Source organism: Brachyhypopomus gauderio, chromosome 2 (genome assembly GCF_052324685.1).
Source record: "Brachyhypopomus gauderio isolate BG-103 chromosome 2, BGAUD_0.2, whole genome shotgun sequence".
Taxonomy (NCBI): Eukaryota; Metazoa; Chordata; class Actinopteri; order Gymnotiformes; family Hypopomidae; genus Brachyhypopomus; species Brachyhypopomus gauderio.
In genome coordinates, this window is record NC_135212.1 from 28,944,453 (window position 1) to 28,967,661 (window position 23,209).

At 45.5% G+C, this 23,209-nt stretch overlaps 1 protein-coding gene across 2 annotated transcripts in view; it reads left to right on the top strand.

Moving 5' to 3' along the window:
• Nucleotides 1-23,209, top strand: part of srgap1a (SLIT-ROBO Rho GTPase activating protein 1a) — a 69,434-nt gene that overhangs the window by 19,103 nt on the left and 27,122 nt on the right. For both annotated transcript variants that reach the window (XM_076993619.1, XM_076993629.1), the window contains exons 2-8: nt 4,990-5,185; nt 10,258-10,420; nt 14,221-14,283; nt 16,720-16,896; nt 18,495-18,623; nt 21,402-21,623; nt 22,348-22,449. In XM_076993619.1, the coding sequence (XP_076849734.1) occupies nt 4,990-5,185; nt 10,258-10,420; nt 14,221-14,283; nt 16,720-16,896; nt 18,495-18,623; nt 21,402-21,623; nt 22,348-22,449 (1,052 nt within the window). The remainder of the gene's footprint in view (nt 1-4,989; nt 5,186-10,257; nt 10,421-14,220; nt 14,284-16,719; nt 16,897-18,494; nt 18,624-21,401; nt 21,624-22,347; nt 22,450-23,209) is intronic.

Below are 23,209 nucleotides of genomic sequence, written 5' to 3' on the forward strand. Positions count from 1 at the left end.
TTCCCCAGAGTGGCTGTGCTCCCAGGAGCATGGCTGCATGGCTGCATGGCTCTCTTCGAACTGTCAGGGCTGCATGATGATGAATGGCCTGAGAAAGGACCAGGGGGCTCGTGGGCGTGAGCCACAGGGTGTGACCACACACGGCTCCTGGTACCCGGGCTACCAGGAATGATCCGCTATTGTTACCAGGGGTATTGGTTGCCTATTTGCTTGTTGTCCTGGCAACTGAAAACAGGTATGAGTTGAGTCCAGTTTTGTTCTTTGTTCTTTTTCTTAAAGTGCGAATACTATCTTTCCTCACTCTATTCAGATAGCAAGGGGTTTTTTTGTTTGTTTTTTATTACTACAGACTTTTTTTTGGGGGGGGGGTGCATGCATGTCTGTGTACTTGTACATAAGTGTGTGTGTGTGTGCACAAGTGAGTGAGTGTGGGCTATGTCCCTACACAGCTTTGTTAAGCAAATGGTGGTCCTGGGGGCCTCTGTCTTAACTGTGCTGTGCAACCTCTGCTATTTCAGGTGTCACTGAAGGGCCTCTAGAACACCACAGCCCACACCACCATTGTTAGGCACAGTTTGCTGCTCCCCCAGCACAACATCTGGAACTTCTCCACGACCTGATCTGCTGGCCCTCTGCATTAGCTCAGTGAAGCAGTCTGATATTACAAATGCATTCTGCAAGCTCCACTTTGCCATTCTTAGTTGCATGTTCCAAACTGGGCAAAAAGGCATAGCGTTGCTTTCCTGATAAGACCAACTTTCATTGTGCAACAAACATTACATCAGTGGAAGAGAAGAGTAGTCGCTGTGGTCCCGCTGCCATGATGAAAGAGGCAGTAGCAAGACTCCTTGTTCAGGGTGACCTTCAAAGGGATGTCCTGGTCAGCAGAACACAAGGTCTTTTGGTTGAGCATCAGGTGTTGACTCGGTATCCAAAAAACAGATGTGATCTTGGGTGAACCACTCTGTCTCTAGCAATGGCTCTAATATCTCATGAGTGGCGGCTCATCCCGCCGTACTGCTCCCACACTCTCCACCACTTCTGCCTCATCAGTGGAGCTCTGATTACTAACTGCAGAGCTGCAGGGAGAACAGCTCATTCATCTGAGCTACTCTGGGATGTTTGACTCTTCTTACAGGTCTTGTTTGTGTAAGATTGGGCTGGTGCACAGGTGTTCTCATCTGTGTCTGTGTTTGAAGTAGATCACAGGGGGCTTTGATCATGATCACAGACGTATGCACACACACACACACACACACACACACACACACACACACACACACACACACACACACACACACACACAGCCCTAAGCAGTATGTCTTTGCACAGATGTTTACCATACAAATGACCTCATGGGTTGAGGAATGTTCTCTGTAATCACAGAGGGTCACTTCATAGCAAGAGGTGATGAAAGAAGTGGGGACAGAGTAAATCTTATACAAGCACTTTGAAGAACTTTACCATATAGAAACACAAGAAAGTTCTCATACCCACATACCGTTACATACCACATAGTGTTGGCATATCTGTTGATACTTTTCTTACTGGTTTAACCTTGTCGGCTCTTTCAGGTCTGTGGTGTGATTTGAATACTAAATGACTAGAAGAGCCATCTGTACAAGCTTACCTGTGCTTCAGTGGCTTGCTAACTGGAGTGGACACTGAAAGTTAGATTTGCTGTTTGCTTGGTCTCTAATTCCAAAGCTGACTACCTTTCTTGGTGTGGTTGCTGTGTTTTCCACAGGCTTAAGTCAAATGGGCGTCCACAAGTCACTGGATCTCGGCTTAGCTGATTTGTGTGTTTACTTTTCTGTTGTCACAGGTTTGTCTTCATATTCTTGTGTCTGTCCTGGTCTCCCAAAGGGACCATTGCAAGCGCAAACATGATAAACTCATTAAAGCACAGTGGAGACCTTTCAGTGACAACCAGAATGTCCCACTGGTTTTCAGTAGCGTCTCTGGCACAGAAAGCCTGGTGGAGCATAGTAAACTCTGGGCAGTATCTGACCCGTTTGTGAAAATACACACAAACTTGCATGCTCAATTAATCCAACCACAAACGCAACTATTATTCTACCAAGAACATATGTGTTCTCTTCTGTTTGCTGATTGTGGAGCTCAGTAGCTCATCTGCTCATCAGCATCAATTTGAGCTGTGATATTTGCCCTTCTGAGCAAGTCTAGTCTAACAACATTTTCAACATGAGAACCACTGCTTTGGTGTTTGGCTAGGTGTTCCAAAACACGTTTCAAATCCTTGAATTGTGTTGTTGTCCACATAGTGTTCCCATCAAAGAGCAGGGAAGCAAATTAGTGATTTTAGCTACATTCACAGTTAGCCATGTTTTCCTCTTGAACCACTCTGCATTGAAGATGTTTTTTGGCCTTAGACTGAAAGATGGAGAAATCCTCTGGCTGGTGTGGTCCCAAACATTTAATCTCCAATTTTTGCTCTAATGGCAAGGTACTAAATGTAGCATTTATTAAATTGTCAACTTGTTTGATAATATTTCCTTGGCAATACTTCATCATCATTGATGGTAGTGGCTAAAAAGCCATGGGTAGCTGCTTTACAACACTTGATACCGTAAACGATGTTTACTAAACAGTGGCAGCTGTTTAGGGTGACCAGACGTCCTCTTTTTCCCGGACATGTCCTACATTTGAGACCGGGAGGAATTTCAAAATCGTCCGGGATTTTGTTAGACTGCCTCAAACAGAATACATGTACAGTGCAAAAGTGTTTACAAGCGAAAGCACGGGTGTCTGCCAGTTCTACGGCAATGCCGAAACGAAATTGTATGTTTACGGAGGAGTTAAAGAAAAAAAATCGTTCGACAGAACTTCAGCCAATATTCCAGCACTTTTCAAATCTGGAAAATGCAACATTAAAATTTAAGCACTTTTAAGGATTTCAAGCATGTACAAAGCCTGAAATCAAGTCTGTCCGCTCCAAACTCCTTTATCTTTTTATATTATTTAATCGAACTGAGAGGACACAGATTTAACTAGTTGAATGGTTTACATTTCAAGTTGGCACATTATTTCTTTCAAATGAAGGAAAATTCAGTTTTATCCTTCACAGAATGCTAATGGAAAGGTGTAACAATATTACTTTTAAAGATGTATGTATATTACTTGATAGTATATGTCATTCACTGCTCCACAGCACATCTTGTGGGACCGGAACCCACAGGGCCCTAATGTGGACCCTGCTAGTTTCACACAGAACCTGATGCTGGATTCCTGTGCCCCATGCTGCATTTGTACTGGGAATAAAGCTCCAGTTTTCTGAACAAAGTCACCTTCATCTTCAACTGTGTGATTGTAAACACTTCATGATCATCATTTGTTCTCAGAGTCCAGATGATATCTGAACCAGCTAAATTTGACTAATGTTATGGATTGTGTACTTTGTGCTATCGGTTCAAAGGTTTATTAGTAAGCTCATGGCAGTTCCTGGCTTCAACCCTCGCTGCTAAATTTAGTGACTGGTATTACACTTCAGAAATCTGTTTGCTTAAAAGCTTCACAAAGTTCCTTTCCTTCGTCCTTTTACATGATTGTGTAATGTCAGGAGCAGATATTCCACATTATGAGAAATACATTAAACATGCCTCTGGGAGGAGGGAGGGAGGTGTTGTAACAAGTGTATGGTGTACAGTATAGAACACTGGCTCTTCTGGGAACTGCTGCAGGTTTTAATGGACTCTGTTCTTTATGACAGGTAGGGGTTCGTCTGTAAAGCTCTCATTATGTGGGCTTGTGTCTGGCTGGTTTTCAGTCATCCATCCTAGAATCATACACAAGCTGGCTGACAGTTCATAAGTTTTCATATGTATTCATAGGTTTTCATATGTATTCAAATGTGCTCTTACAGCATTTAGCAGACACTCTCAGACAGAGCGGTTTACGAATGTCATTTGTACCCTAAGAACAGGGTTTGGGGTATCGAGTTTTTTCCTACTAGTGCTAAAATCATGCTGCTAAAATGATGCCTGAAAAGAATGTCCATGAAATTAAAGCTGCAGTCAGTAAGACAGAGACAAGACTTGAAAAGACTTGAGCAAATCTATTTGGGCCCACTCACTCCCTCTCTGCTGTGCTCCATCCCTGCCTCCAAAGCCTCTACCAATAGGGGAGGCTGTTGAGCTCTTAAGTGTCAACACTGAAGGCCAATAAACATGCAGAACATCTTTTATACATGAAAGGTAATTCGATAAAAGAGCTAGCAGCTAATCTTCAGCAGCTAGCTTAGATGTGCTTAGATGTTTGTTTGGTACAAAGGCCTTCAATAGTGCTAAATCATTAGTAAACTATTGATGAGAACATTTAGCTGTGACAGCACAGACACACCTCAGTCCACGACACAACTGCCCGGGCAATTCACAAAGACATTTTCAGCAACACCCAAATAAAGCAATGCTAAACAGTAGCAGTAGCCTTAGCATCAGAAACAAGTTAATTAAGCAAAGGTTTGTGACATTCCATTGGTCACAACTCCCTTTGATTAGGCTGCTACGTTCTTGAAAATGAAGCTGTATCAAGACCAAAATGAAAATAAAATGCAAACTGGCAGGGTAATCCTAAATGTAAATCTTAAATGTTCCAGTCATGCATGCATGTTTGAGCTTAAATTTAAAATGTAAAACTGCATCCAAGTATTAAAGACTCTCATAGACTGGTTGATATGTTATTGGATATAGTGTGACTCATAAAACTGTAAAAGTTAATAAAAAGTAATGGCTACAGGCAATGATCAGGATGCACTTTGCAGGAGGTTTGTGGACAATTAGCCAACTAGCTAACTTACTTTGCTAGTCTGTTTGGGTTGTTGGTGTTGCTTTTGTTTTCAACTAAAGCACTACAAGAACTTGTTGCTTGTCTTTGTCACAGTTTTTCGACTGACAGTTTGTCCTTGTGTGTGTGTGTGTGTGTGTGTGTGTGTGTGTGTGTGTGTGTGTGTGTGTGTGTGTGTTTGTGCAGAGATCCGAGCTCAGCTGGTGGAACAGCAAAAATGTCTGGAGCAGCAGACAGACATGCGGGTGCAGCTGTTGCAGGATTTGCAGGACTTCTTCCGGAAGAAGGCTGAGATTGAGACGGAGTATTCCCGCAACCTGGAGAAGCTTGCCGAACGCTTCATGGCCAAGACCAGGAGCACCAAAGACCACCAGCAGTATAAGTAAGTGCTCAGTGAGTGCTCGACGCATGTTGCTTTTCTGCCCGGATTGTATATCAATCTCTCTACCACAGAATCATTTCATTAACAAATTGTGCATTTCTTCAATTAGCAACAGGTGCTTCTGCATATGGAATAGCTTTACTGAAATGAAAACAACATGCTTACTGTCAAGTTCTGCATTGGCTTAGGAATGTTCATTTCATTTAAAGCCTGACGATGTATAGGTAATATGATTCTGCTTGTCATCTTTTACCCATTTACTAAATGACAACTCAAGAAAATTGCATTTTGAAAATTGCATTTGATGCCATGCTGTTCCTTTCCATTCCTGACCTGGCTGAAATTGATTTTGAAAAGTTTTTTAAATTTTTTTATTTCAGTTAAAAAATGTATCTGTTCGTTTATGAATAAATAAGTGCAGGGCAGTTGAACTGCAGTGTCCTGGGAAGACGGGCGTGACTGCAGCTCTCACTTGGCCATGGTCACGCTTTCATCAGCAGTTTTTACAGACCTTTTTTTGTAGTTTCTTCTCAAAGAGACAAAAATCAACACAAAAATGGATTTTCAGTTTTTCCTTTCGCCTCTCCATTCCAAAAGCTTATATACTCTAAAATCAGGATCGCCAGGATCCTATATTTCTAGTGAAAGCCATTATAAAGGTAGTGAAGGCCCTGTTTCCATATTAGTGCTGTGATTTATTTGGCTATTAGTGGACACAGTAAGTATGGGCACATAACTGTGGATAATGTAATGATTCAAACCATTAATTTGGAGACTGTGGAAACCTTTCTGGATTGCAAGAAAAAACAAAAGTCTCTACTACTGCGAGGGGAGGTGTATGAGGGGAGGTGTGCGAGGGGAGAGGTGTGCGAGGGGAGGTGTGCGAGGGGAGAGGTGTGTGAGGGGAGGTGTGCGAGGGGAGAGGTGTGCGAGGGGAGGTGTGCGAGGGGAGAGGTGTGTGAGGGGAGGTGTGCGAGGGGAGAGGTGTGCGAGGGGAGAGGTGTGCGAGGGGAGGTGTGCGAGGGGAGAGGTGTGTGAGGGGAGGTGTGCGAGGGGAGAGGTGTGCGAGGGGAGGTGTGCGAGGGGAGAGGTGTGCGAGGGGAGGTGTGCGAGGGGAGAGGTGTGAGAGGAGGTGTGCGAGGGGAGGTGTGCGAGGGGAGAGGTGTGCGAGGGGAGAGGTGTGCGAGGGGAGAGGTGTGCGAGGGGAGGGGTGTGAGGGGCGGTGTGTGAGGGGAGAGGTGTGCGAGGGGAGGTGTGCGAGGGGAGGTGTGTGAGGGGAGAGGTGTGTAAGGGGAGGTGTGCGAGGGGAGGTGTGCGAGGGGAGAGGTGTGCGAGGGGAGAGGGAGGGGATGTGGCTCCCCGGAGCCTGTCTGCTTGTCTGCCCGCTCTTCAAAGACTTGCAGAGATTAAGAGTCTGCAGAGTGCTGTGGTTACTTGCTGAGGGCTGAACCGCCCAGCAGTGCTCTGGGTGAGAGGATGAATTAGCATTAAAATAAGCCATCACATCGGATGGTAACTGGGTGGAATTTCTGCAGTGGAGAGCAGTGAGGACTGAGGCAGAAGTTTCTAAAGGATTTCACTGCTTTACAACAGATGCGTCTTTCCCAATCAACAAATGATCTTAACAAAAGTCTCTCCCAGTGTCTAAAAGATAGAGCTCTTGCCACGACTTGGAACCAGGTTAACATGTAGTCCACTCTCACGGCCAGGTCAGGGTGCTCCTCTGGGTCAAGTGCTCAGGGATATTTTTAAGGTTCAGCCTTGATATATTGTTTAAACGCACATCTCTGAATCTGTAATACGCAGTCTGCATTAATGCGTGTGAGGACTTAACGCAAGTGCCTGCTGTTCACATCCGATCCTCATGAATCACGTGCAGAAACTAGCAGGAGGAGGCAAGGAGAGGACCTCAGATACACTGGTCCAGCCCCTCCACCAACACCCTGGGGCTGTTGCACGCTGTGGTCTCAGATGAGTGATGCTTTGTGTTTGTGCAGGCGCCTGGTCACCAATCCCCATTGTGCGCGCGCGCGCACACACACACACACACACACACACACACAAATGCAGAGATGAACACAGACCAATAGAGGAGAGTTAGTTGGATCAGCAGAGCTTTTGCTTTTTGCTCTGTGGTTTGTTTTCTCCTGAGGAACTCTGTCACCGTGACGATGCAGCAGTCTGCTCCAGGGAGAGTAGGGAAAAAGAGGCAGACGGAGAGGGCGACAGAGAGACAGACAGACAGACAGACAGACAGAGGCTGGCTCAAAGGCACTGTTTGCTGAACTAACACATCAGGCTCTGTTTGTTCAGGGAAATGCACAGGGACGCCGGTGCTCTGATTATGTCTAAAATCTTCCTCCCACTGCAAGTGCTTCTCCCCCAGAGAGTAGAACATGAGGCTTTGCATTGCCACGGCGACAGTGCAGCTCAGGGTTAGGTTTTTCTGGGTTTTTTTGGAGCATGTGAGCATCGACCAGCTCAAATGCCATTGGCTGCATCCTCAGCAGCCATCTATATGGTACCGTGTTCATCATCATGGCCTCTTTTAAGTCCTGCTGAGTCATGCTTGACTTTGGGCACTCGGCAGCAGAGAGGACTTCATCACTGTTTGGGAACACACACAAAAATGTTTATCACAATTTCAATTTTGCTAATGTCTTTTATGTAAGACTAGAAAATGTAAGGTTAGAAAGTTTGAACTTCTGTCTCCTCAGTTTCACACAAGCATTAATGGCATCACTGAACCTGTTTTCCTTCTGCTCTTATGCACTACACCACTGTCCACATGAACAGTGCATGTGAAACATTTCTTATTAGTCCAGACACACGCTGGACACATTTGGCAGCTTCTGGGATTGAGCTTTCACAGTTTGACCCTAAAATGCTTTAGATGTCAAAAACAGAGGTCATGAAAATTATGACCCAGGAAACCTAAAGACCACAGTGTAGCGTGTCATTGTTGGCTAGCTATCGGTCCTGGCCCACCGGGTGGCGGCACGTGAGAAGCGTGTCTGCGTGAGACACAGCCGGGGCACGTGGCACGCTCCCTGTGAAGATGGGCTGAGCGTGACGGAGGTGGTGCTGTGGGGCACCATGAGGCTGGAGTCTGAGTGGCCGTGTTAGGGTTAGTTACTGTTAGGGTTAGGGGTTTGTGCACCGCCCCCACTGCTGAGGCTTCCCTAGGGTGTCTGGCCTGCCTCCCTCTCTGCTCCCCAGTGTCCTAACACCACTTGCCACAGCTGATCACTTCTTTAGTCATCATCATCACAATCTTGTCACAGTGTACGTTCATGTTGTAGAGAAATAAACAAAAAAACTATTTTCCTCAGATGAAATGCTATGGAATGTAAATGTCTAAGAACCACTGGGGTGGCAGGAGGGTTTCGTTTCTTCTGTCTCTGTGTCTTGTGCTGAGCTAAATGGCTGTCCATCCTTCACTGCCTAATATGGGTTAGTTAGGGCTTCATATGACTGTCATGTTCTCGTTGCCTTGAGCTCTCCATACCTCAGGAGGCTGCTGCAGAGTTCGGCAGAGATTTATGGGCCATGTAGTCCAGCTGGGCATGCACACGGTCCCATAACTCACTCTGCAATCTAGTAATGCACTGGTAGTGTTGAGTCCATTTCCTGGGCTTTTAGCTCAATTCATTTATCCATTTGATCTAGGCTGGCATGACCGGCCACCCGTCCTGTCTTTTGTAGCTCTGTCAGCAGCAGAACAAAGTTTCTCACCTCTGGCACTTTACGGGTTTGGTGGTTCAGCCCAAGGGGGTTGTTTCCTCTTCCTGTTCTTCAAGGAATGCTGGTGTTGCATGCTAACATTTTACCTTGGTTACTCAGAATACAGTCTCTCTCTCTTTCTTTCTCTCTGTCTCTCTCTATCTCTGTCTCCCCTTCTCTCTCTCTGTCTCCTCCTCTCCCTCTCTATCTCACCCTCTCGCATTGTTGTTCTGTCTGTTCTTCCCACTCTCATGTTCTGTGTGTCTTTATTCTCTCTCTCTCTGTCTCCCTCTCTCTCTATCTGTCTCCCCCTCTCTCTGTCTCCCTCTCTCTCTATCTGTTTCCCTCTCTTGTCCGTGTCGTGCAGTTCAGGGCTGGGATATGGATCTGCCTGGTGGGCCTTCAGCTGCTGTGTTGACACACACTGCCTGTTTTGCAGGCCGATTTAAAGGAAGGGGACATCAGAGGGGACATCAGAGGGAACAGCAGAGGGGCAGTGGAGAGCAGCTTCCTGTCCCTCCCAGTCAGCCTCCTTGCTCAACGCAGCCATGCTAAAGCCCTGCAAGAGCAGGAGTGCGTTAGATTATCCTGTGGAACACAGAGCCAGTCAGCTGGTACTTCAGCACAAAGCTGGTGCTCCTCATTGCTTACAGCAGTCCAGCATTAAACTGTAGCATGAACTTGGAACTCTGCTCATATTACTCTTTGGGAATAGGGGGTAGGGAGGGAGGATTAGGGAATGGGGCATAGGGGATTAAGGGAATGGGGATTAGGGAATGCGGAATAGTTCCCCTCTGTCCACATCACAGCCTCAGAGCGCTTGTCCTGACATAATGGCTGAAGGCTGCGTCACCGTGTATGGTTCTCATTGTAGGGACTCTTAATAGGTCATTGAACATATAACATATATAATAGGCTTGTATTTTCCAGCATATCAGTAATTCAAGTAGGAGCAATGCCGATTTTGTGATTCCAGTACAATGTTAACATTGTTAGCAATGTGTTAACATTGCTGTAATGCTTTGGCAACACTGTACCTTATACAGTCATGCTAATAAAGCTATATATTGAATTGAATATTGAATTGAATACAAGTAGCAATATTTAAACTTACTAATAAAAGAGCTTGAAAGTACCTGTGAAAACACAGGCAGATGTACTTGAAGAACTCCATCAGAGCTGGGAGGTCCACTGCACCTACAGCACCGCTAACACTACAGGACCTGATCTAGCTATGCAGACACACCTGTCTCCCTACAGGAGTATTAACACCACAACCTTTCACAGTGGGACCTTTTTCACTGATGTTTTGTCCTGACTTGCTCTCTCTCTCTCTCGCTCTCTTGCAGGAAAGACCAGAACCTTCTGTCCCCCGTGAACTGTTGGTATCTGCTGCTGAACCAGGTACGGCGTGAAAGCAGAGACCACGCCACACTCAGCGACATCTACCTGAACAATGTTATCATGCGCTTCATGCAGATCAGCGAGGACTCCACCCGCCTGCTCAAGAAGGTTAGGCCCGCCTCCTCACCACCTCCCCTCTCTGCCTCCCCTCCACCTGCTCCCCTCTTCACCGTGCTCCACCCTAGGCCAAATCAGAGACATGCAAAAGCCTCATGCTTCTTTGAGGTCTGTCTTTCGGCTTCTGGTAATCATTGGCGGTCAACTGTGAATCTCCAGATTTGGGCTTGTGTGCTATGGGACAGGCGTTCGCTGCCATTTGGTCTCCCTGTGGGTCCACTTTGCTTTGTTTGTGATGTTATTTATTTATTCATTTATATATATATATATTTATTTTGCATTAATTCCCACCATATCCTTCAAATACCAGACCTCTGCTCTTGGCTGGTGTGCTCTGTAGCCAGTGTTGTAAATGCCAGCCCCATGTGGAGCACAGCAGTCCTCTCGGTCTAAAGCTCATCACGGGGCCCCCCTGGAGGTTTGGGATATGTAGAGCACCCATGCCTCTCCAGGCCTATGGGGTGGATCCTGCCAAACGGCCTATTGTGGTCGCACCCTGAAAGGGCACTAGATGTTAACACTAATGTTAGGACCCTCAGGCCCTTTGATGGTTGTGGTGTGCTGGCTGCGTAGTTCTCTCTGGTCAGCGTGCAGGGTGGATACTATCACCCCGCCCACACTGGCCACCTCAGAGCTAAATTACAAGGCCTAGATGTCAGAGGGAGATGGCTGGTTTTCAGTGGCGAGGCCCCAAGATGGGGGGTGAGGGGTAGTTATCAGGACACCACAGACAACCCAACCGCCCCATCCCAGCAGGCGTTCCACACTGCTTCAGCCCATCTGTGTGATGGGAAGGTGGTTATTACTGTGTATGCTGATGAACAACCTGCTATGACAAAGCAGCAGATGTGTGGTGTGCGTGACCCAGCTGTTCCTCAGTGCTGCGAGTGCCTGACACTGGAGCTCAATAATGCAAATTAAAGGAGACCTCCTCATGACTCATGAGTCATGACACTAACCCACAGTGTTTGTTGACTGTGTAGCAAGTCTACCTTCTAGTCTTTCTCTACCTCTCTCTCTTACACCCCTGGTTTTACCTGTGAGTGTCAGTCATTCATCGCTGCGTTAAAGAGCTTTGGTCTGTTATCAGTGCCTCTGGGTTCAGTTATGGACCACCCAGGCCGCTCTCACACGAGTGCTAATATTCTGAACATAATAGACCACATTGTTGACAGAGTTTCTAAGTAGATGTTTTGTAACTTCCTGTGTGTTTAGTGGTGTAAAGAGCCAATAAGGTTTTTGAGGATGGGCAAATTGGTGAACAAATTTCATTTATCCTTTTGTTTATTTTTGCCCTTTATTTAGCTAAATTTATTTGTGGCACAGAGTAGAGCTGTAGGAAATTTTGTATACTGTGCTATATGGTAGTATTGGCAGACATTTAGTATACTGAGCTGAGGTGATATAAAATAATATATGTGCCCTAGTACCTTTACAGAAGAAAAAAAATCAGTTTTCCTTAATCCAGCCTCACGTGGACCTCTGCATTTTTGGAATGCACATCCCTGGCAAAAGCATATTTCCAGTGTAGAATAGGCAGGGTGCTGTTAGTTATTCAGCTAGCTTTCTCCATGCCGGTGGGTGATTGATGATCCGGTGGGAACTGAAGGTGAATGTTTCCCAAACCCCAAGAACAGCCTCTCATTAGAACTTAGGATAAAAAGAAAAAAGCAAAAAACTAATTTTACATTTTAAATTGCTCTTGGTGGATTAATTTCTAGTAGCCTTATTTCAGCAAATAAGCCTCAGAGTTAATGGTTCTATGTGGGTTTTGAGGCTATACGTTGATATAAGGAGGTGAGAGAGTAATCGGTAACCAGGATATTTCAAGCACCGATGCAACCGCATCTGAACCAGAAAGTTCTTTTTCCTTTTTTTGGCTGCAGTATGGCTCTAAAATGGCATTGGGGACAATAAATTCCAGCAAGCACTTTAGCAGATGCAGTGATTGAGTCCCTCATTTGTAAAATGCCTCTCACTGTATAGGCCACTCCCTGCGTGAGGAAGGGATCTTGTGCCAAGCGTTCAACCTGCGATGATTTGTGGTTGGCTGTATGTGGTTGTGGGTGTCCTGCCTTAGCATACGCCCCTTTAGCACTGTTACCATATCATTTAGACATTTGGGAAGATGTTCGCTAGGCTTCAGTGGCGACAGTAGATTTAGTGAGAGTAGTCCTGAACTCTCTATGTTCTGGTCCTACTTTTAAAAGCGTAGTAAACCATCGTCTCTTCTCTGTAAGTGATGACCCGTCGTCTGAGTTCAAGACCATTAGTTGAGTGTGGTGCATGGCGTGTTGGCTGATTCACAGTCAGGTTCACACCAGGACATGCTGCTTTGTACTCCACCCAGCACCCTGCGAGACTCACGTGCAAAACTCACGTGCAAGGCTCACGTGCCCTCTCCCCCCAGCCTTCCCGACCCCTGCCTCCAAGGCTGGGATGCGTGACCGCTCCTTAAATAGGCTTGGCTGCTTTGGTCTGCTGCACGCACGACTCCTCCAGTCACTCACAAAGTGCCATTGGCTGCTCAACAGGGGTGTAGGAGTGGGGCGGGGCAGGTAGGCGTCTGATCTGAGGTCAGACCAAGGAGAAGCGCGGGGCTGGTGCAGGATCGCATTTAAGCCCCACCCCGCATATGATGTCATTAAGAGGAAGTGTCGGGCTTTAGCATGGCTGCACTCGTGGGGAGCTGAGAGCCAGAGATGTGTGAGGAGGGATGCAGATGTTCACCTGGACTGGAGGGACATGAAGGACCTCCATGTGACACAAGCTTATGTTTGATTGTTTGCTGAGGTGCCAGACATGCACCAAACCTTTACAACACAGCTGTGTTTAAAAAGGTCATTAGTAATGGACAAAACGGAGGATCGTTTGTGTTTACCTGGTCAGGCCTGAAAACTTATTCATGTCAGTACAGGGGCAACTGACATGTTGACTCCTTCACTATATGCTGGGAAATTCCAAATTTGAATTGTATTAGTGCATCTATGATTGAGTTAGTGATAGTCTACTGTACGGTGTAAAGCAGAAAGTCCATCCAGCACTTACATAATTAAATAATTTGATAATCATTGTGTCTTGAATTCAGTTTTCTGTGCTAAGGTTCTTTTCCACTGTCTCCTTTTACTTGCTTATTATGGATATAGACCTGGTTCCTGTAAAGCTGCTTTGAAATTATAGCTGCTGTTAACAGCACTGTGATTAAACTAAACTGAAGTCTGAACCGAACTGAACTGATTTTTGAGAAGAGGCCTCCTGGCCTGTCAACAGGTGTTGAAGTGTTGAAGGAATGTTCCTGGTGGCTCATTGGCTTTGTTGAGTTATAAATTGAATTTGCTGAGTTATAATTTGCGTTGGCACATAGCGATGAGAAAAGTGTTCTGAACAACAAAGTACGTTATTGCTTTTTAAACTGGTTATTGTTATAATGAGCATAGAAATGTTACTTATTGATCAGTTCTGCTGATTGTACTTGTGTAGTTGGACTGAGTCATACAGGTCATTGTTTGTCTCATTATGCACCTTCCACCGGAACTTGCACACACACACACACACACACACACACACACACACACACACACACACACACACACACACACACACACACACACACACACACACACACACACATACACCACATTGAGATGCTTGCTCTGTTTGATTTAACAAGGACAAAGCAGTTGAGTTGAATGTCATGTTGAATGTTGGTGTGAAGAGGGGTGATAAATTATTTTATTTTCTCTCTCTCCCCTCTCCTCCCTCTTTCTCCATCTCTCTACATTTCCTTCTAGAGTAAAGACATAGCTTTTCAGCTGCAGGAGGATCTGATGAAAGTCCTCAATGAGCTCTACACGGTGAGTGTTGCCATATCTTCCAACACTCTCTCACTAATAACCTGCCTGTCATATCTTCCTGTGCTGTGCATCTGTTTATAAAACTACACACTTGCCATCCACACATTTATAGTTGGCAAGGCAACAATCCACGTACACCAGCAGATGAGATCACACTCCTTTCAGCGTGGCATGGCCGTAATGGCCACCAGCCTTAACCAGCCCCACTCAGCAGAGGTGTTGTGGTAGAACCCAACTAACCCTAACTCAACTAACCCTAACCCAACTGTATTCCTCTCACCACCATAAAGGGACCTGTGCCTCTTCCCTCTCGTCTTCCTACTAGACATGCTAACATGCTAAAGCTCGTATAAGGCTCTTGTTAGCCTGCAGTGTTGCCAGCTGCACCATTGCGCGATGCTGGTTTGTTGTCACAGCAACAGTACTCATCTCCCTCCGCGGGCGCTTTGAGGAAACCCAGCCCAGCCTTTTGTTTATACACCATTTCTCTCAAATTCACTGTTAAATGAGCATGTGGTTTGAAAGGATCCGTTTACCTGTGGTCACAGCCTACAGCGCAGGCTCTGGCCTGTACTGCACGCCTGTGTCTGATCCAGCTCACACACATCCACCACCCAGGGACACGCTGCCGTGAATCATTAGGAAACATCACAGTTTTTGAGCAGAGCAGATAAAGTGCTTCCTGTGGCCTCAGAGCTTGCGATATTGTTCCTCGGCCTTGAGAGGCTGGTCTGCTTTCTCACCATAGATGTGGTGTGTTGGCGTGTGAGCAGTACGTCCTTCTCTTTCTGGGACTCCTCTTTCCCATGAGGCTGTTCTGTTCTGCTCATTTATCTTAACTGCCACTGGATAACACTGTGTGGACAGTGTGGACCGCCTGGACAACGTGGACAGTGTGGACACTGTGCATCACCTCTGCTGTCACCAGGCAGCTTCCTTCATGTTGCTCGTGTGCTTACATTTTCTTCCCCTTTGCAGTCATTTTGGAGTGCTTGGGTTTTTGAGTATCATGCCATCTGCTCTTTAACCTGTCTTAACCTTTTAGAGTGAAAGCACTCTGTTGCATCAGATATACCCCCCCCCCCTCCCCCACGATTCAGGCGCAACCACAGCTAGTAAAATAACAGGTCTCGCTAAAATCGGCCATTCTAAAATGAGAAGTACAAACACAGTTCCAGCCTAGTAAGTGGAGAGTGAGGCTCAAGGTTTGGTCAGCCACCTTAACCATGTTTCCAATTACACAGACAAGAGAGGCAGTCAAGAAGTCTGCTGTAGACGTCTACTTTTGTTTTGATGTGCTCTTTATAGGCAGGCTGTGTTTGGAGCTTGAGGGTTTAGTGTAGCTTGTATTATGATTATGGCGACTCAGTACGATAGTTCTGACATGGCTGCCTCTCACTGAGCCTCTCTACTCTGGGGTCACAGCCCTAATGGACACAGATAGCAGAAGACCAAAGAGCACAGCAATACAGCCAACATTAAGCTAACATTAGCATTATTATTAACATTAAGCTTAATATTTCATCTAAAGTAAGTTAAAAATGACATTTCTTGTCTTCGGCCTTGCAATTTTTTTCTGGTTTCCACAGAAAATGTTTCCCTAAAATGTTTTTATTTATATTTAAGACTCACTGTGACTCTCTGGCATGTGCGTACACTGTCTCTATGGTTGCCTGTCATATTTCCTTATTTGCTCCGTTTAAAGCTGCATAATGAACTTCTTGATACCTACTCCATGCCGACTGAGTCATCTCCTGATGTGTTATTGAAGCATTCTTGCGTTGCTAATACTCCACTAACAACAATGACTCAGGCGATAGGAAACGGCGTTAGCACTGTGACTAGAACCATGTGGTTTTGTATGTGCAGCTCTCCCTTCATCCCTGAGATCCCGACAGCATTATCATCGTCAGGCTGGTGACATGTTGCCTCCTCTGCGTGAGATGCCTGTGGTGATGGCATGACTGAGAGGGAAATTAAGATCCCCTCTGTGACTCGTTAGGGATCTACTGTTTCGCATATGGCTAGAGGGGCAAATGGGAATAGTCTTGTGTATGGTTACAGTCATTCTATACTGTATATTCATTCTATGCTTGAAATGTCCCCACCCCTCCACCTCCTACCCCACCCCCTACTCTACCCCACCTCAACTCCTACCCCACCCCCTACCCCATCCCACCCCCTACCCCACTCCACCCCACCCCCTATCCGACCCCTCCATCTCACCTCCTACCTCAACCCACCCCATCGCCTACCATCCCCCTACCCCACCCCATCTCCTACCCCACACCTAAGATTTGGTGATGCAGTTAAGAGTGCTGCGACAACCGCACTGACTAAAGCACCTCGGCTCAAAGGCAGTAAATTGTGCTCTTGAGTTCCTTCTTTTGAGTGTGGATGACCTGGCTTAAACTCTGACCCCAACCCCCTCCAAAGGTGATGAAAACCTACCACATGTATCACACGGAGAGCATCAGTGCAGAGAGCAAGCTGAAGGAGTTTGAGAGGCAGGAGGAACGGCAGGGCGGGCGTGACCCCGTGTTCAGCGTGCGTTCCGAAGACAAGCCACAGAGACGCAGCTCCGTGAAGAAGATTGAGAAGATGAAAGAGAAGGTAGTGAACGCACACTTCCCTCCCACCCACACCCCTCTCCAGGGTGGCCTCAATCAGGATTGGGCCTGTGAGGTTTAGGGCACTGGATAGAAGTTCAAATTTTATTAAAATTAGTGGTGGGCCGTTAATGGCGTTAACGGCGTTCGTTAATTTGATACTCTTATCGGGCGATATAAAAATTATCGTCGTTAATCTATTCTTAAAGTTGGGTTGGGAACTGGGTCAAAATGGGTAAGCAAACTATGATGACTTTCAACTTGATAGTTTAGCTCGGCTATATTCCTAACCAAATTGCACAGTAGGGGCGAGAACGAGTTTTCTGAATGGAGCGGTCGTTTTCTGCATGGTCCTAGCGCTAGATTCGTCGCTATATAATATTTCTTTTTAACCGTTAAAACTGCAGAGGACCAAAACCGGCTTTTGAAAAAGTCCCCCACAAATTACGTCCGTGAGGTTAAATGTACTAAATGTTGGCTTACATTTCAAATATCATGTTTAGCTGAATAAACATGTTTTCAACCCCTTTTAATGTGCAGTATGTAGGCTTACAAATTCATGTTTAACTGAATAAACCGTTGAACACGAGTAGCCTACATTTTATTGAGCATGTTTTTTTTTTTCAAGTATCAAAGTAGAACAGCTTTCTCAAGCAGTCATTGATGCATTTTGGAAACAGGAGATGAGCCCCTGGTCTAATGCACCCTCTGTATTAAGAAACCCTATCTCAAAAACTGACTTTTAGTCATTACTTGGGTAGCACGCATATGAGCCATTTTAATATAGATTAATCTAGATTAATCTAGATTAATTTCAAGATTTCAGTGAGATTAATCTAGATTTAAAAAATTAATCTAAGCCCACCCCTAATTAAAATACTCACTGCGTGATTTGAACATGATGTAGGAGTATTTAAAAGATATGTCAAAACTGCCCCTGTGTGTAAGACATCTGCTAATGGGGTCGATTATGTTAATCCTTTAGTAATCATGTGACTCATTTTTTCTTTCCACAACTAAATACTATAAAGGTATTCAGATGAATATTCATGTTATTCTTGTCTTCTTCACTGATGTCACTGAGGCCATTTTAAAATGTCAGACCAGTGATTTATGCATTATGTCGTGGAACTATTTTAGATGGCAGCCATTCTCACACCACATCAGTGCTCCGGCGAGAAGGCCGAGCTTTCTGCCTGCCCGGGTTCCTTTACACCCCGTGACTAATGGCTGTATAGCAGCGGGAAGACATGTGCTTTTCTTTCTTTCTTTGACTCTTCCTGGAATGTTGGACTGTGGAGTGGTGAATAAACGGAAGTCCGACCAAGTCATACTCTGTTACTCACTCCACACAGTTCCAAGACTAAGATTCTTTTACTGTAGGGTGCTGACACAACCCAGCCAACAGCTACATACCAGAATAATACAGTACCAGAATAATACCAGAATAGTACCAGCAAATTTAATTGCTATTTGTTGGCTTTCCTTCTGACCGCTGCCTTGTTGTATTTCCTAAATCAGCCATCTGCCAGTCACCTTGGTACAGACTTTGCTTTATATGCACTTTCCCATTACGTTTTGTCTCTTTTTCTCACCCATCAGAGGCAGGCCAAGTACTCTGAGAACAAGCTGAAATCGATCAAAGCTCGCAATGAGTATCTGCTGACGCTGGAAGCCACTAATTCTTCTGTCTTCAAATATTATGTTCATGACCTGTCGGATTTAACAGATGTAAGTACTGAGCCAGTTAAACCACTGTGACATCTGCATTAAAACACGCCACACTGTGCTTGACATGTACAGCAGGTAAAACAGTTGCAGGAAGAAGAGCCCTGTGGCCCGGGCCATTTATGTGGCTGTTGCCTTTTTTGCATCCAGTTGGGTTAAATCTCCATCTGTTTGTTTTCCTTTTGCATCCACTTTGGTCTCAACATAGCCAGAGCTCGGTTTAAAATCGAGGCTTGTAATACTTCACATGCAAGCCCCTTCAGACAGGCCACAAGAAATCTTCACAAACATGTCGCATGAAATTGGATTTTGTTGAAGGCTCTTCCCCAGACAGCAGTACAGAGCTGGTACTGAAGGGCAGAGTCCCCGCAGGCTTTGGAGATTTTAATATCGGTGCCGAGAAGAAGTGATGAGTTTAGCAGTGTCTCTGTGAAACGTGGAAGGGGGAGGGAGAGAGTTCAACTTCAGGGACTCTCGCAGACCGTGAGACAGCACAAACAGAGGCTGCGGTACTGTGGGTGGGTAGTGCTAAGAATCGCCCCATATTTCTGTGTCATGTTTAGTTACGAACCATGAATACTTCATTCATTCAATACTACTATGATTATGTTTGCATTCCAAATATATGTTTGTGTGTAAATTCAGAGGGGAGAGAGCCTTGAGACCCAGTTGTTGTGAATGACTTGAGCGTCTTTTAGGTCCCGTGTAGCCGGTCCAGCTCGTCTCCCTGACACAGTTTCACTCTGTTCCCAATGCAACATTCCTAGTCCCACCTGGCCAAGTCGGTTATTACTAATCCAAGCCCTGGTCAACAGTGTTAATTTCGTTGACGAATAATTTTCGTCATAGTTTTCGTCAACGAACCTTTTTTCATGACGAAAACGAGACGATAACTAAATTAAAACTATACGAAGGGATAAAAACGATGACGAAATTAAAGGACATTTTCGTCAACGAATAAAAACGAGACGAAAATATTGTCCAGCGACGACATTCAATCAGACCTGATTTAGTTTAGTGAAAGGTAGGGATAAGTTAAGAAGAGATCCAACCGTAACTACGGAGAGGCGGGACAAACCGGGTAACCATCCAATCAGAACTAACGTCTTCACATCGCGCAGAACCCGTTAGGACAAAACCAGCCCGTGAACTGTGGTCACTCATGAAATTAAACTCGAAGTTAACTCGACAATGTCAGCAGGGAGAAAGATGAGCGGCGATATATGGACACATTTCTCCTTTGACTTTGAGAAAAACAAGATGCTGTGTAAACCATGAGGAATGATGATGTCGGGACAAATACGACAAATGAAACGACATCTGCGGGCTATGGCATTGTTTTACGGCGCCCAGTTTTATATAGAATGTAATATGCATTGTTCATAAACTCCATATGTTTTCAGGTAGAGCGGACCTACTGGTCATCAATGTTTTGTTATTGTTATGCTCAATAACTATAAGTTCAGGTCAATAGAGTTGTTTGGAAATTTGTTTTTGTATATATTGCACATACAAAAAATAATATTCTGTAACTGGTTAATAAATGTTTCATTTTGTGCAAGTGTATATAATGACTACTACACCATTTATATTTTAGTCAACTAAATTATTTTGATATTATTCGACTAAATTCTAATGATAATTAGTCGACTAAAACTAGACTAAGACTAAAAACAAATCAATGACTAAATTATGACTAAAACTAAATTACATTTTAGTCAAAAGACTAAGACTAAAACTAAATCAAAAATTGCTGTCAAAATTAACACTGCTGGTCAAATAATTTTCACTTGCAAAACCGATGCGCCTCTGTGGAGGCTGAGGAGGAAATGGCCCGTTAGGAAGACATGTTTGCCGTCTGCAGGACATGACGCTCTGACCTTGCTTCAGTGGTCAGTTGAACCCACCCCCAGCTGGCCAGTCAGCACCTATTTCTGATTGGCCAGTTTTCTTTGGGTGCCTTTAGGATATTACAGTCTTGCCTGAAAGGAAGGTAGAGGGGGGAGGGGGGAGATTAGGATGGAGGGAGACACTTCAAAGGAGACAGTAGATTCAATTCAGCCATCAGGCCTGAGGGGAAGTGGAAATTGTCTGTGTGACTCAACTTACAGGCTGATCCCAGTCTTGCCACACACACACACACACACACACACACACACACACACACACACACACACACACACACACACACACCACCATAAGGTCTAAGATTATAATTGTAATGAGTAAATTTAAAACCAGAATAAAATATTTAAACTGTCACTGAAAAAAAGAAGCTGACAGAAATGTGTTCAGCAAATTTAAATCTTAACATGCTGGTGGTTGTGATAGCCAGGCTAGACATGCATGTCTGTTAACTGATCAGCCTTCAAGGCCAAGGAAAGGGGCCTCATCACAGATGAAGTCATCTGATGCTACATTACAGGCAGGGACCTGATTAGTGTCAAGGCCACTGAGGCTGAGTCATACGACCCTGCTACGGCTATAAGAATGTCCTGCACTAGCTGTGCCCAAACTTGTGTTGATAGTGTTAGTGTTTAGATTTACAGTGCCATTTATCTTGTGATGACATTAGAGTGTAAGTTGGTGCCTGTGTTATGGGGACCTTTTTGTGCACTAAATGCTAGTGATTAGTTCCCAGGTAATTAGCACAAGTATGAGGGCTGTTTGCGTGCAGTGTGTGTGTGTGTTTTGTGTAATCGAATATCTCATGTTGCTCCTGGTGTTTTCTCGGCAATGTGTGTGTGTGTGTGTGTGTGTGGGCGGGGGGGATCTGGGCAGTGCTGTGATCTGGGCTACCATGCGTCCCTGAACCGGGCCCTACGGACATACCTCTCAGCTGAATACAACCTGGAGACGTCCCGCCATGAGGGGCTCGACATCATCGAGAATGCAGTGGACAGCCTGGATCCCCGTAGTGACCGCCAGCGCTTCATGGAGATGTACCCCAACGCTTTCTGCCCTCCGGCCAAATTTGAGTTCCAGCCACACATGGGAGATGAGGTTAGCAGCTCTCTCCCTCACACACGCACTGTATGAAACACTCAAAACTTGTTTTTGTGTATTACGTAGTCCTGCTTATACAACATAGACTAAAAATCCTGTGAATTTGCATATTTGCATATTGCACAAGTTTTTCACTCACCGGTGTACCTGTACTCTGGTGATGTGACAATAAATCTGATTTGATTTGATTTGATATTTCTATATCACACATCATAAAAATTGCCATTTTAACTTGAGTTTCAAATGAAACAAGACTACCGTTTGTTTTAAAAATCACAGTAACCAAGGCATCTCCCATAGGGCTGTAGTACAGGTTTTATATTAAATTCAATGTTGTGCTTTTTTATCCTCTGGTCACTCAGTGAGGAGTGGAGAAGGTATGCTAGAGAGGAGAGGGCAAGGTGATTTCTAGGGTTAGGGTTAGCCTAACCCTAACCCTAAACCGAGCCACATTTGCACAGAGAGCTGAGAACCAGTCACATTGTAGTTTTATCCTCAAGGTGTTTTGTTGTTTATAGCAACTGTATAAACATTTCCTAATTTACTTTGTAATAGGCTGCTTGGCCAGTGATACCACGCCTGTGTCAGTTTACCAGTTTACCAGGACTCGTTCAGAAGGGCCTGAAGATCTCCTGCTTCCTGCTGCAGGGTCGTGTTCACTAAGGGATGTCAGTCTTCCTCCAAGCAGGACATTGATGCCTCTCTCTCTCCCTCCACCCAGGTGTGTCAGATCACAGCACAGCCTCCCGTGCAGGCTGAGCTGGTGCTCCGCCTCCAACAACTACAGTCCCGCCTCACCACGCTGAAGATCGAGAATGAGGAGGTGAGCCTCTCCATTCTGTTCTGTTCTATAGTGCCTAGCAACAGCACGGGCCTGGGCTGTGTGCAAATTGTGTTCTCGTGCTCCACGCTCTTGCATCATCAAGCTTTCGTCGAGACACCAGGAGTGAAGGTGCACCATAGCATCCTGTTACATTAGACCTCGGCAGCATTGCACTAGATTTCTCTGCCTAATTGAGTTGCGGTTTGCTCCTAATTGATGACGAGGTTTCGGAGGGCTTGGCGGACCCCCCCAGCACCCCAGTCTGGAAGTTTCTTCTTCGTCTCAGGAGCCGCTGCCTTCTCATCACCCTTCGTGCCGCGTGATCCTGGCATGTACTGAACAGCCAGCAGCCCTGAGGCAGGTTGGGGTTGCAGCCGATTGCCCTGCTCCATTCTGCTCTGCTCTCCCTCCATCCCACCGATTGTCATTCCCTCCTTTTAGTCATTGGAGAAGGTTGTGTTGTACCCCTGCTGCTGCTGGGTATCTAAGGTTGTGTTGTACCCCTGCTGCTGCTGGGTATCTAAGGTTGTGTTGTACCCCTGCTGCTGCTGGGTATCTAAGGTTGTGTTGTACCCCTGCTGCTGCTGGGTATCTAAGGTTGTGTTGTACCCCTGCTGCTGCTGGGTATCTAAGGTTGTGTTGTACCCCTGCTGCTGCTGGGTATCTAAGGTTGTGTTGTACCCCTGCTGCTGCTGGGTATCTAAGGTTGTGTTGTACCCCTGCTGCTGCTGGGTATCTAAGGTTGTGTTGTACCCCTGCT